General features: G+C 39.3%; 1 protein-coding gene across 6 annotated transcripts in view; it reads left to right on the top strand.

Moving 5' to 3' along the window:
• The window catches only part of LAMA4 (laminin subunit alpha 4), a 178350-nt gene extending 170165 nt beyond the window's left edge, over positions 1–8185 (top strand). For all 6 annotated transcript variants that reach the window (XM_066247939.1, XM_066247941.1, XM_066247940.1 and 3 more), the window contains 4 exons: positions 1272–1402; positions 2722–2815; positions 3503–3622; positions 7718–8185. In XM_066247939.1, coding sequence (XP_066104036.1) covers positions 1272–1402; positions 2722–2815; positions 3503–3622; positions 7718–7863 — 491 coding nt within the window. In that variant the 3' untranslated portion in view covers positions 7864–8185. The remainder of the gene's footprint in view (positions 1–1271; positions 1403–2721; positions 2816–3502; positions 3623–7717) is intronic.
• The last annotated feature ends 4832 nt before the right edge of the window (positions 8186–13017 follow it).

Genomic DNA, 13017 nt, shown 5'->3' with positions numbered 1-13017 from the left:
ACTTTCTTTTCCTTTTTCCTTACTGACACACCTATACTCACATTTCTCAGCCCTTCATTAACTTTTAGTGATAAGAACTCAGAGACATGGACAGCTTAAAATGCATAGCAACCTGCACAATTTATATTCTCCATAAACATTAACTATTAATAGCAGGAAAAATTAAAAAGTGATTTATAAGAAGATAGGTCAAGTGAACGTTATTAAGATGCCCCAGTTTGCAATGAGTCTCTGGGAGTGAACGCAGCTAGGGTATTCTTAAGAATTCATTCTCCTTCATCACTGCAGTAGATTCCTAACTGCTTTTACTGATCCCGCTTTCTCTTTCCTGTGAAACACTCCACAGCACTGGCATCGAGTGTCTTTTATTTATTTAAGAACTGTTTTATAATACAGATCTGATCAAGTTAGCTTTACTGTTCAATTAATTCAAAATAAAGTCCGACTTCCATACGTGCACACTAGAGCCCTTCCACATTCGCCATGCCTCCTGCTCTCCTTACAGAGACACTCCAGCCACACTGGCCTCCACCCTGCTCTCCAAACATTCCAGCCTCTGTACCTATTTGGCTCTTTCCTCCTTTCTCACTTTGGAAATATTAAATGGTCCTACTGGCCCTGGCCGGTTGGCTCAGCGGTAGAGCGTCGGCCTGACGTGCGGGGGACCCGGGTTCGATTCCCAGCCAGGGCACATAGGAGAAGCGCCCATTTGCTTCTCCACCCCCCCCCCTCCTTCCTCTCTGTCTCTCTCTTCCCCTCCCGCAGCCAAGGCTCCATTGGAGCAAAGATGGCCCGGGCGCTGGGGATGGCTTCTTGGCCTCTGCCCCAGGCGCTAGAGTGGCTCTGGTCATGGCAGAGCGACGCCCCGGAGGGGCAGAGCATCACCCCCTGGTGGGCAGAGCATCGCCCCTGGTGGGCATGCCGGGTGGATCCCGGTCGGGCGCATGCAGGAGTCTGTCTGACTGTCTCTCCCCATTTCCAGCTTCAGAAAAAAAAAAAAATGGTCCTACTAGTTGCAATCACGTCCTCCTCCCCTGAGCTCCCACAGCCATACCATATTCTCAGCATGCTGTCCCTGCCCCACACCCCACGAGTGATGTGCTAGTGTCCCAGTCCCCCGCAGAGCTTTCCACGGTGTGTCTGACTTTTTACTCACCAAAAAATGTGTCAAGCTTTTAAAAAGATACAAAAATTATATTATTACAAAATTACACCCTAGTGACAAAATTTAGGTTGCTGTTCTTGAGACCTACAAGTATTTCTCTCCACAGATGAGTCTTTCAACATTGGATTGAAGTTTGAGATTGCATTTGAAGTCCGTCCTAGAAGCAGCTCTGGAACCCTTGTTCACGGTCACAGTGTCAATGGGGAGTACTTAAATGTTCACATGAAAAATGGGCAGGTAGTGTGCTCAAAATTATCTTAACAGTCTGTCTCCTGTGACCTTGGATTCTAGCTATAAAGCAGATTTATGTTACAGAATAATTTCATCAATCTTTCTTAACTGGTAGAAAAAAAAACAGGGAAGCTATAACATGAAATTTAGATGTAGGCAATAGTTAGATTCAAATTTATATGCTGGAAATTGATTTGATTAGAACAGAGAGTCATGAAAATGTGTCATAGATTTTTTTTAAAAGATCATCAACAGTAGCCACAAAATTAAAATGTTTTAACAAAAGAATTGGACCTCTTTTTGTGTGTGAGTGAGAGAAAGAGAACAGGAAAGGAGAGAGATGAGAAGTATCACCTCATAGTTGCGTCAGTTTAGTTACTCACTGATTGCTTCTCATACATGCCTTGACATGGGGGTTCAAGATGAGCCAGTGACCCCTTGCTCAAGTCAGTGACCCTGGTGTCATGTTGATGATCCTGCGCTCAAACCTGGGACCTCAGAGTCCCAAGTTGACACTCTATTCAGTAAGGCTGGACCTTTTTTTAAAGATTTTATTTATTGATTTTTAGAGAGAGGAGAGAGAGAAAGGGGGTGAGGAGGAGCAGGAAGTATCAACTTGTATGTGCCTTGACTAGTCAAGCCTGGGGCTTAGACCCAGGACCTCAGCATCCCAGGTTGACACCCCGTCCCCTGCACCATCACAGGCCAGGCTGCAGCTTTTTTCCTTTTTTACAACAAATGGAAGCAGCAAACATACCCAACTATCAAAATTAGCAAACACTGAAACAACTATGTATACCAGATGTGTATACATACATATATTATTTTTGAAGCTAGAAATAAATTGTTATAATTAAAAACCACTTTCATTCTAAAATATTACTAAAGAACATTCATGAGATTATTCAAATATAAGCAACATATTTTTATTGGTTCTCTAACTTGATATAACTGATTTTTATTTGAGTTATGATATATTCTATTAAACCATATAATAATAAAATGAACCCTTCTATGGTACTTCCTATGTGTGAGGTACTATTCTAAATGCTCTATAACACCTTTAAAATTAAAGGTATTCATTCTGTTATCTTTGTAATTACTCTTCCCCATTTCTCCTTCCACTATTTTGTTCTCCTCAGAGCAGTTTAAAGTATTTCTATAGCCTACTGCAGAGTGACCCCTTGTGTTCAAATTGCAAAACACGTGTGAATACTTAAAGTATTGCTTCCCTGTGAGTTATTTAAGAAATTTAGGTCTATCATGATGAGGAGATTAAGATATATAATGAAATTAAGATATATAATGTACCCTGTCTTTTCTAGGTTATGGTGAAAGTCAACAACGGCATTAGAGACTTCTCCACCTCAGTGACACCCAAGCAGAGTCTCTGCGATGGCAGATGGCACAGAATTACAGGTGAAAAGAGCTGTGTGTCCTGGGTTTCCTTTCTTAAGCAAGTTTGCACACCCCGCTGTGGGGTGATGCTTGGCAGAACCTGGACTATAACTTACATGATGAGACAGATGAGAGTTTTGGAGTAGCCAGCCAAGAAGAGAATCAAATGTTACTGTACTAAAATGTGTATATTGAATCCACATTTATTTGAAAATATGAAAGCTGCCAAAACAGTCTTGGGAAGTTATTTAAATAATGCATGACTTATGAGCAAAAATATGGCAGTATCTTAAATATATATTTATATGAAAAGAGTATCTTAAATATCCTCCCTTTCAAAGGAAAATGTTACAATAATTACTTAGTTAGACATTGATGTTTCCAGGGATATAGAAGACAATGTAGGTACAGGCGTCCCCAAACTACGGCCCGGTGACTGCAATGTGGCCCCCTGAGGCCATTTATCCAGCCTCCACTGCACTTCTAGAAGGGGCACCTCTTTCATTGGTGGTCAGTGAGAGGACCACTGTATTTGGCAGCCCTCCAATGGTCTGAGGGACAGTGAACTGGCCCCCTGTGTAAAAAGTTTGGAGACCCCTGATAGGATTTATTCTGAATAAACGCTATTGCTGTGATAAATTAGCCCCTTTCATGTGAAAATGAATCACTCCAGTGCCACCTGTGACCTGTCTTTGCCTTATATTCTAGTTATTAGAGATTCAAATGTGGTTCAGTTGGATGTAGACTCTGAAGTGAACCACGTGGTTGGACCCCTGAATCCCAAACCAGTTGATCACAGGGAGCCTGTTTTTGTTGGAGGTGTTCCAGGTAAGAGTTGTTTAAAAACGACAAGTTCCAAATTCAAAAAAACAGTAAGTTCTCGTCATTGTTGTAATAGTATTAAGAATTCAGCCATGTGTTTTCATAGTTCACCTAATAACTCTAAGGATTTTATACACAATGTCCTTTCACAGGAAAAGTAAACTAACAATTGTGACCCCCTCATACAAGGATCACAGGAGAGTAACACCAAAGAACTAGGCCCCCAACATTCTGGGAGAGGAAATATTACTCTCCCTCAGTCATATCGTCTTATATTTTTCCCTTTGCTTTACACAGCCTCCTCACAGACACACAGTGAAACACACTTTGTTTTATCTCTAACACAAAACTCTTTTTCAATACTGCTCTTAGATCTGAGAACCTTCGGACTAAAAGTTTGCCAATAATTGCTCCCCTTGCAAGTAGGAAAGAAGAGAATACACAGTTTTCCCTGTCCAGGATTAGGCTGAATTTCACAAACAGCTGCAGACCACAAGTTCTGTTGTTTCTATATAGTGGCATTTTCTAAGAGAGGTTCCCAGCTGCAATTCTGTAAACATCAGTAGCATCACCTCTGTCATCTGCCAGGAATGGTGTGTAATCCAGGATGGTGAGAGGAGGACACTTATGGAGATCCCACAATTGTTTTAAACTTCAGAAGCAGGGACCATGACCTTTTATTGAATGTGTTTGTTTTCACACATTTCACTAACTTGGAAAAACTGAATGCTATGTGTAACTAAAGAGAAAGATAAAAAAAGATAACCACGCTTTTACATCTGGAATTTGGTGGGGAGTTTAAGGAAAAATAACATGATTTTTTCTTGCCTCCCAACTAGATTATATTAGACTGACCCATGTGAAGGCAAATAATGCTTTCAGTAAGAGAGTGAGAAAACATAGATAAAATTACACCATCTAACTTTGGATACTCCCGCTATATATAATAATAACTAAATTCTCCGCTGCTTTGTAAAATGTAAACTTTTCAAACACCTGTATTGACAATGATGGTAACTCATTGATGAAATATTTGGGACACGCAAAAAGCAACCCTTCTTCTTCTTTATTTCCCCTGTCCTTCCCGTCTCCACTCCCAGTTCTCACCTCCCGCTTCTGGTTTTCGTTCTGAAAGGAAGTGCTGGCAAAAGCCACTACTACACTTCACACAAGTGCCATATAGAGCATGTATCACGTCATTTCTTACATTGCTGTACATTGTTTTCTTTCTAGAAATCACCATATAGTTTAAAATGTTGCAGATTTCCCAAGAGGCTACAGGATACCAAATTGAGCTTAGCACTCAAGGTCCTTGATCATCTGGCCCCTCGTTGCCCCTGCCTCTGGGTGTCCCAACCCTTCTGGGACTTGCAGTTCCTGAAATGTTCAAAGATGCTCTCTTTAGTGTACAGGGCCTCAGTTTCTGGAAAATGTTCTTCCTTTCCTCCGCTAGTACCTTTTCAAGAAACAACTTTTCCCTTCCTCCCCCAGCATAACTCCTTATTGGTCTTTAGGACTCAGCGCAGACTTATACTTGCACACACACGCCCCCTCCCTCCCCATAATGCGCTATGCATACCACTGTCATAGCACTTATCACAGAATGCTGTTGAAACTAACAAATAGTATGCTCCTTGCTGCCAGGGAGCATAACTTCATTCAACACACAGCAAACACTTATTGAGAGTCTGTTAAGCACTGTGCTAAGTTCCAGGGGATGGACCAAACAAGTATGGCCCTCCTTCATGGAAATTATAATTTTGTTCTTTACTTTGCATCCAAAGCACTTACTATACCATGCAAACAAATATTTGTTTCTTTAATTTTTGTTAGTGTTTGGAGTCTGATCCCAGCATTACATTCCGCCATCATCTCTCTCTACAACAGTTGCTAACTAAGCTGCACAGACTGGTTGGGCAAGATGCACCTGAAGCCAAATTCAGCCTGCCCGAGACATATAATGAATAGCAAATTTGAGCTAATGAGCCAGCACACAGGAACTAGCAGGCCAGGGGGGCCTAACAACCAGCCCAAGCTTTTAATTCCTTCTAGGAATCATGCCAGCAAACTTAGAACAAAAGCAATTACAATTTAAGCTGAATGTCATTAATTGCATCATTTTAAGCTGTTCAAGATTAATTCCACTAAAATCACATCAGAAACTGAGGAATGAAACGGAATAACTAAGGGAAATTAGGCATAAATAAATAAAACCCCTATATGAACTAAATTCTCTTGGAATCCCAACCAGTTTTATTATACCACATAGAACCCTAGTGATAGTATTTTTATCTATAAAAAGTTAATGCATTAAAATTCAATAAACTATACACCAAAATAAGTCAACTTTACCATATGATAGTTTAAAAATCAAAATTAGGGAAAAAAATTTTAATGTACTACACACACAGAGAGAGATCTGACCTTTGTTCCTCTACTGAAAATCTTGCATTATTCTATAGATAGCCACACTTTCAATCTGAGCAATGTTCACTCGTAAAATTAAGTATTGACTCTGTTAATCAACTACCTTAGGGTTCTGGAGCACTTCATTGTCATTACCTACAAGAAACTGTGTGGCGAACTATGCACTCCATAACTTCTTTATGAATTATTTCCATGCCATCCCTCATGAACTAAAAGGTGGTAAGCTTGGGCAGAATCAAAATCCAAGTTCTGAAACTAGTCTCCAAAATGGGCAGAAGAAATAGATGTTTCTACTCTTATAGTCTTTCCTGTTCACTCATTTTTATTCTGATAATGTATACTGAGCAGACTTAAAAAATATATTCAGACTAATCTATTGTAGATAGAGAAAAAGGGAATTGATCTGTCCAGTCCCTTCCAAATCTAAGACTTTATAATTATCATTCTAAATATGAAATGCTAGTTCCACAATTTATTTTCACTACAAAGTCTCTGCATATTTTTAATCTGCATTGCTTAGAAAACTTATTACAGTTGCTTGATGTTTAACTTGCTGTGCTGTTTTATGTTCCTTCCTGACTTACTGATTTCTAAGTGTTTTGCATCTTTTATCTGCTACTGCTCACATAACTATTTGTACATAATAATATCCTTTGACTAAATGAATTTTAATTTCATGATATTTCTAAGGTCTCTAAATTGCTTTAAGTTATATTGCTTCTATCATCCCAACACATTTAATTGTGTCTGTATAATTAATAAGCATAAAGCTTCTTCTAGATCTCTAAGATAAGGGAAGACAGTTTTCCTGGCACACTGCAGGGTACCCTTGCCCACACAAAGACTAGGCTAGTTGTCATTATCTTACTTACAGTTCTTAAACCCTGAGCTCAGAAAAATTAAAATTTGTTTGATTTGAATTCATTATTTTCTCATTAGATTTTATGAGCTTGGCAAAAATGTGCAGGCGTAAGGGTGAACAATAATGATACAAATTAAATAGAACATTAACCAAGTCCAAAAAGAATATGGAAGCTAAAATTTTTTCCCTCCTCAGTAAAACATTCAAAATAAGTGAGGTTCAGGTAAAATTAACTCCAAGAAGCACAGAAAGATCCTGAAAACTCACTGCTGAGGCTTTACATGTAAGCGGCAGATTGCAACCTGGGAAAACAGCTAAAACATTTTTGAGAAATTTGATCATGAAAAACATGGTAAAACTTTAATTACCTCATGTTCATATTACTTGAAAAGCAGATTATGCTCCTGAGAAAATTAGTAAATAATTATATTCCGGTTTTGCCATGTAAATCGTGTGTGTGTGTGTGTGTGTGTGTGTGTGTGTGTGTGTGTGTGTCACAGAGAAGGACAGACAGGAAGAAAGAGAGATGAGAAGCATCAATTCTTCGCTGCAGCACCTTAGTTGTTCATTGACCAGGGAGGGGGGTGACTACAGCAGACCGAGTGACCTCTTGCTCAAGCCAGCAACCTTGGGCTCAAGCCAGCGACCTTGGTGTTTCGAACCTGACGCTCTATCCACTGCGCCACCACCTGGTCAGGCGACGTGTAAATCATCTTGATGTGATCAATTACCATGTAGTATATTTTTACCATGAAGTAGTATCTGAGCATGAAATGCTTCTACTGCGACCTTTGATTTCTTTCTTTCTTCAGAGTCTCTACTGACACCGGACTTGGCCCCGGGCAGACCATTCACAGGCTGCATCCGTCACTTTGTGATTGATGGGCGCCCAGTGAGCTTCAGTAAAGCAGCTCTGGTCAGTGGCGCGGTGAGCATCAACTCCTGTCCAGCAGCCTGACGCAGCAGAGCGAGGACGCTCAAGTATCAAGTTCTAGAGCACTGAAAGAAACACAAAGCCCGCCAGGGGGAGCAGCAACTCTTCCTCCGGTGGGAGATTCCAGCTAGTTGAGCAGGACTTAAATGAATCATCAGGGACTGGATGCTTATTATTTCTCATTCGGATTCTGACTTTGGATCCAAAATGTCTGCAATGTACAACCATCGAAGGAGTGTTAAACTTACTTGCATTGTATTACTTCCTGCTGGTGAAATTACTGTTCCTGTTTCTATTAAAATAGAAGGGATTCTAAATAAATGCTGGCGCACATTTTTAAAGTGTGGCTAGATTCTCAGACTCATCATTCTGTCTTGATAAATAACTTTGAATCTACACCAAAATATCTTTGGTATACTATTCTTTATCCTAGAAAGATTTACTAATTTACATAACATCTAAAGTTAGGGGACAGATTTGTTTTTAGCATTTTTGTTTGGTCTATCAGTATAACAAGAATATTTTAGGTGTTAAGCAAGTGTCAAGTTTTAATAAAGTAAATTTCTAACTACTTTTTTTAAATTTAAAGTATAATTTAATTTTTTCTAGATAAGAAAAATGAAATTTAAAAACTACTTTTCTTCCTTATATCTTTAAAATAAAAATAAGATTGTACATAAGGGGCAGCCCCTGCAGGACATTATTACTGTGTTCTGTAGGAATCATGGAAGACATCTCAGCAGAGAGAATAGAACAAAGTAATTAACTTAAAACTATAAAAGTCCTTTAACTAAAAGTTTTTTCCTAATATATCTGTAACACAACCAGTCTTATTTTATAATCATTTTTAGGTATATATATTTATAAAGTCTAGGAAAAAAATAGGCTTGAATAGCTGGTGGAATTTTAAAATACAGAAACTGAAATAAAAAAATTATACATGAAAAGATAATCAAACTTTCAAAATAATGAGAGAAAATAGGCCTTCATATCAACAGTATTAAAGATATGGGAAAAAATAATAACTTTTGGACAAGGGGAGGGGATAAAATATTTTGAGGAATTACTAAGGGAATAAAATATTCCCTTACTTTGAAAATATTACATATGTATACTCAAATTGCCTTGCTAGCCTTCAGTCTCAGGTACATTAATAATAATGTTGAAGATATCAATAAAAATAGCAAATAACAATTCCTACAGGGCTGACTACGTGCCAGGCTCCATGATAAGCTACAGTTAATTTGGTTCAATCATCACACTAATCTTGTAAGGTAGCATTTGCAGATAAGAAACCTGAGACTTAGAACAGTGAGGTAACTTGCCAGCTGTCACTCAGATAGACTGAAGAGCCAGAATTCAAATGCAGAGCAGCATGTTTACTCCTTTGCTTTTTGCCCCCAAAGGACTATCTTTTGGCCAACTCTCAGCTGGTCTCTAAAGCTGGAATCACAAACCCAAATGTCTATACAGCCAGAGAAGTACCATAAAGGAGTAAAGCTTGTGGGGTCTGATGGAGCAAGTCAATAGAGCACTTGCCATGGCTGTCTAGAAGCACAGCAGGTACTCAGCTTGGCCAACTATCACCAGGAGAGAACACAAGACTCAACGAGCCAGAATTTCCAAAAGAAGGTGGAAATGTGAAATGGGGGGGAGGGTGTCTGAAGAAAAGATATTCTTGGGGGGAGGATGAAATGACCTGATTTTTTAGTTGGTAACTAAATTAAAGCAACGGCAACCACAGCAGAAAAATATCAGGCTGACCGAACAAAATTTTATGAGATCCATATGTGACTTCTGGACTAAAAACTCCAAATTCAAGACTCTAGGGCCTTAACTGGTACAGTTTGAACCAATGCTTAAAATATACTGAACCCTGACAATATTCCCTCATTGAGACCCAAGCAGGAAGCAGGTTTCACCAATAGGTGAAACCACCTATTATTTTCTTTTCAAAAAGAGCTTCCTGAGGCTTCCTGGAAGGCCACTCTATCCCCCTTCTCAGCAGCAACACAGAGTAAACTAGTTAAGCTGCAGACCACGTCTGGACCTCCAGTAGCTCCAACAGCCATGCACGCAGACGCACATATACAGACTAAAACCACAAAAATTCTTCTACCTTCTCTAAAATTCATGAAGAAATTTGCAGTTAGTATTTCATACTCTTATGCTTGGCAAATGAAAATCTACTGAACCATATACCTGTCACCAACCACAGAATGAACTTCTGAAACTCAATTCACCATTTATAAAAGCTTGATTTAGTTCTTAGATAGGACCCCAATCTCCTTCAGCTTCTGTATAGGAAGAAAAAACAAGAATTTTTTTTGTTCTTTTAGCTAAGCATAAGATACCAGAACTTCACATAGAGAAATATGTGTTGGATGTTTGTTCCTAGTAATTTTGACCAATTATTTTCATGGTCCCTGCCAGTTCAGAGCCCCTTCACAATGAGAGAGGCCTCCAGTACCCCCAGCCTGAAGAGGCAGCCCTATTCAGGCTGGCACCCACCTCCTCCTCTCATGGCCACAGCTGATTGGATAAGGGAACCATCCCATAAATTCCCAGTGAAGGAACATTCTATTATCTAGTAGTATGAAAAGATGAATTTCATCAATGAAACCAATAGCTGGTTCTTTGAAAAGGTAAACAAGATTGATGAACCTTTAACCAGACTCATCAGGAAAAAAAGAGAGAGGACTCAAGTAAATAAAATTAGAAAAGAAAGTGAAGTAACAACTGACACTGCAAAAATACAAAGAATTGTAAGAAAATACTATGAAGATCTATATGCCAAAAAATTAGACAACCTAGCTGAAATGGATAAATTCATAGAAATATACTATCTTTCAAAACACAATCTGGAAGACTCAGAAAACCTAAACAGACCTATTATAACAAATGAAATTGAAATAGTTATCAAAAAACTCCCAGCAAATAAAAGTCCTACCCAGGATGTTCACAGGCCAATTTACCAAACATTCAAAGAACTAACACCTATCCTTTTCAAGCTATTTCAAAAAATTTAAGAGGAGGGAAGACTTCCAAGCTCCCTTTATGAGGCAAGCATTATCCTCATTCCAAAACCAGGTAAAGACACTACAAAGAAGGAAAACTATAGGTCAATATCTCTGATGAACATAGATGCTAAAATTCTCAACAAAATATTATCAAATCAGATCCAGCAATACATCAAAAAGATCATACATCACCCTGGCCAGTTGGCTCAGTGGTAGAGCATCGGCCTGGCGTGCAGGAGTCCCGGGTTTGATTCTTGGCCAGGGCACACAGGAGAAGCGCCCATCTGCTTCTCCACCCCTCCCCCTCTCCTTCCTCTCTGTCTCTTTCTTCCCCTCCCACAGCCAAGGCTCCACTGGAGCAAAGTTTGCCCGGGTGCTGAGGATGGCTCTGTGGCCTCTGCTTCAGGCGCTAGAATGGCTCTGATTGCGGCAGAGTGACGCCCCAAGATGGGCAGAGCATCGCCCCCTGGTTGGCATGCCGGGTGGATCCCAGTCAGGCGCATGGGGGAGTCTGTCTGACTGCCTCCCCGTTTCCAGCTTCGGAAAAATACAAAAAAAAAAAAAGATCATACATCATGATCCAGTGGGATTTATTCCAGGGAGGCAAGGCTGGTAAAATATTCACAAATCAATCAATGTGATTCATCACATAAACAAAAGGAAGGATAAAAATCACATAATTATATCAATAGATGCAGAAAAAGCATTTGATAAAATCCAGCACCCATTCATGATCAAAACTCTCAGCAAAGTGGGAATACAGGGAACATACCTCAACATAATAAAGGCCATCTATGACAAACCCACAGCCAACATCATACTCAGGCAAAAATTAAAAGCAATCCCCTTAAGATCAGGAACAAGGCAGGCATGTCCCCTTTCACCACTTTTTTTTTTTTTTTTTTTTACAGGGACAGAGAGTCACAGAAAGGGATAGATAGGGACAGACAGGAACGAAGAGAGATGAGAAACATCAATCATCAGTTTTTTGTTGCGACACTTTAGTTGTTCATTGATTGCTTTCTCATATGTGCCTTGACCGTGGGCCTTCAGCAGACCGAGTAACCCCTTGCTCTAGCCAGCGACCTTGGGTCCAAGCTGGTGAGCTCTTTGCTCAAGCCAGATGAGCCCGCGCTCAAGCTGGCGACCTCGGGGTCTCGAACCTGGGTCCTCCACATCCTAGTCCAACGCTCTATCCACTGCACCACTGCCTGGTCAGGCCCCTTTCACCACTCTTATTCAACATAGTTCTAGAATTCCTGCCACAGCAATCAGACAAGAAGAAGAAATAAAAGGCATCCAAATTGGAAAAGAAGTAAAACTATTCATTATTTGCTGATGACATGTATGATACTGTACATAGAAAACCCTAAAGTCTCAGTCAAAAAAGTACTAGACCTGATAAATGAATTTGGCAAGTTGGCAGGATATAAAGTTAATATTTAGAAATCAGTGGCATTTTTATACACCAATGATAAACTGACAGAAAGAGAAATTAAGGAAACAATTTCCTTCACTATTGCAACAAAAATAAATGAAGTACCTAGAAGTAAATGTAACCAAGGAGGTAGAAGACTTGTACTCAGAAAATTATAAGACATTAAGAAGTCAAGGAAGTACAAACAAGTGGAAGCATATACCACGTTCATGGATAGAAAGAATAAACATTATTAAAATGTCCATATTACCCAAAGCAATCTATAAATTCAATGCAATTTCTATTAAAATACCAATGGCATACTTCAAAACTATAGAACAAACATTCCAAAACTTTATATGGAACCAAAATAGAACACGAATTGCCTCAGCAATCTTGAAAATGAAGAATAAAATGGGAGGGATCACGCTTCCTGATATCAAGTTATACTACAAGGCCATTGTAATCAAAACACCTGGTACTGTCACAAGAACAGGCATACAGATCAATGGAACAGAACAGAAAACCCAGAAATAAACCCACACCCTTATGGTCAATTGATATTTGGCAAAAGAGCTAAGAGCATACAATGAAGTAAAGACCGTCTCTTTAATAAAGGTGTTGGGAAAATTGGATGGTTACATGCAAAAAAGTGAAACTAGACCACCAACTTACACCATTCACAAAAATAAACTCAAAATGGATAAAAGACTTAAATGTAAGTCATGAAATCATAAATAT

Source organism: Saccopteryx bilineata, chromosome 12, assembly GCF_036850765.1.
Source record: "Saccopteryx bilineata isolate mSacBil1 chromosome 12, mSacBil1_pri_phased_curated, whole genome shotgun sequence".
Lineage (NCBI taxonomy): Eukaryota > Metazoa > Chordata > Mammalia > Chiroptera > Emballonuridae > Saccopteryx > Saccopteryx bilineata.
Note: the sequence above shows the minus strand (reverse complement) of the source record. Positions and strands in the feature narration are given on the sequence as shown.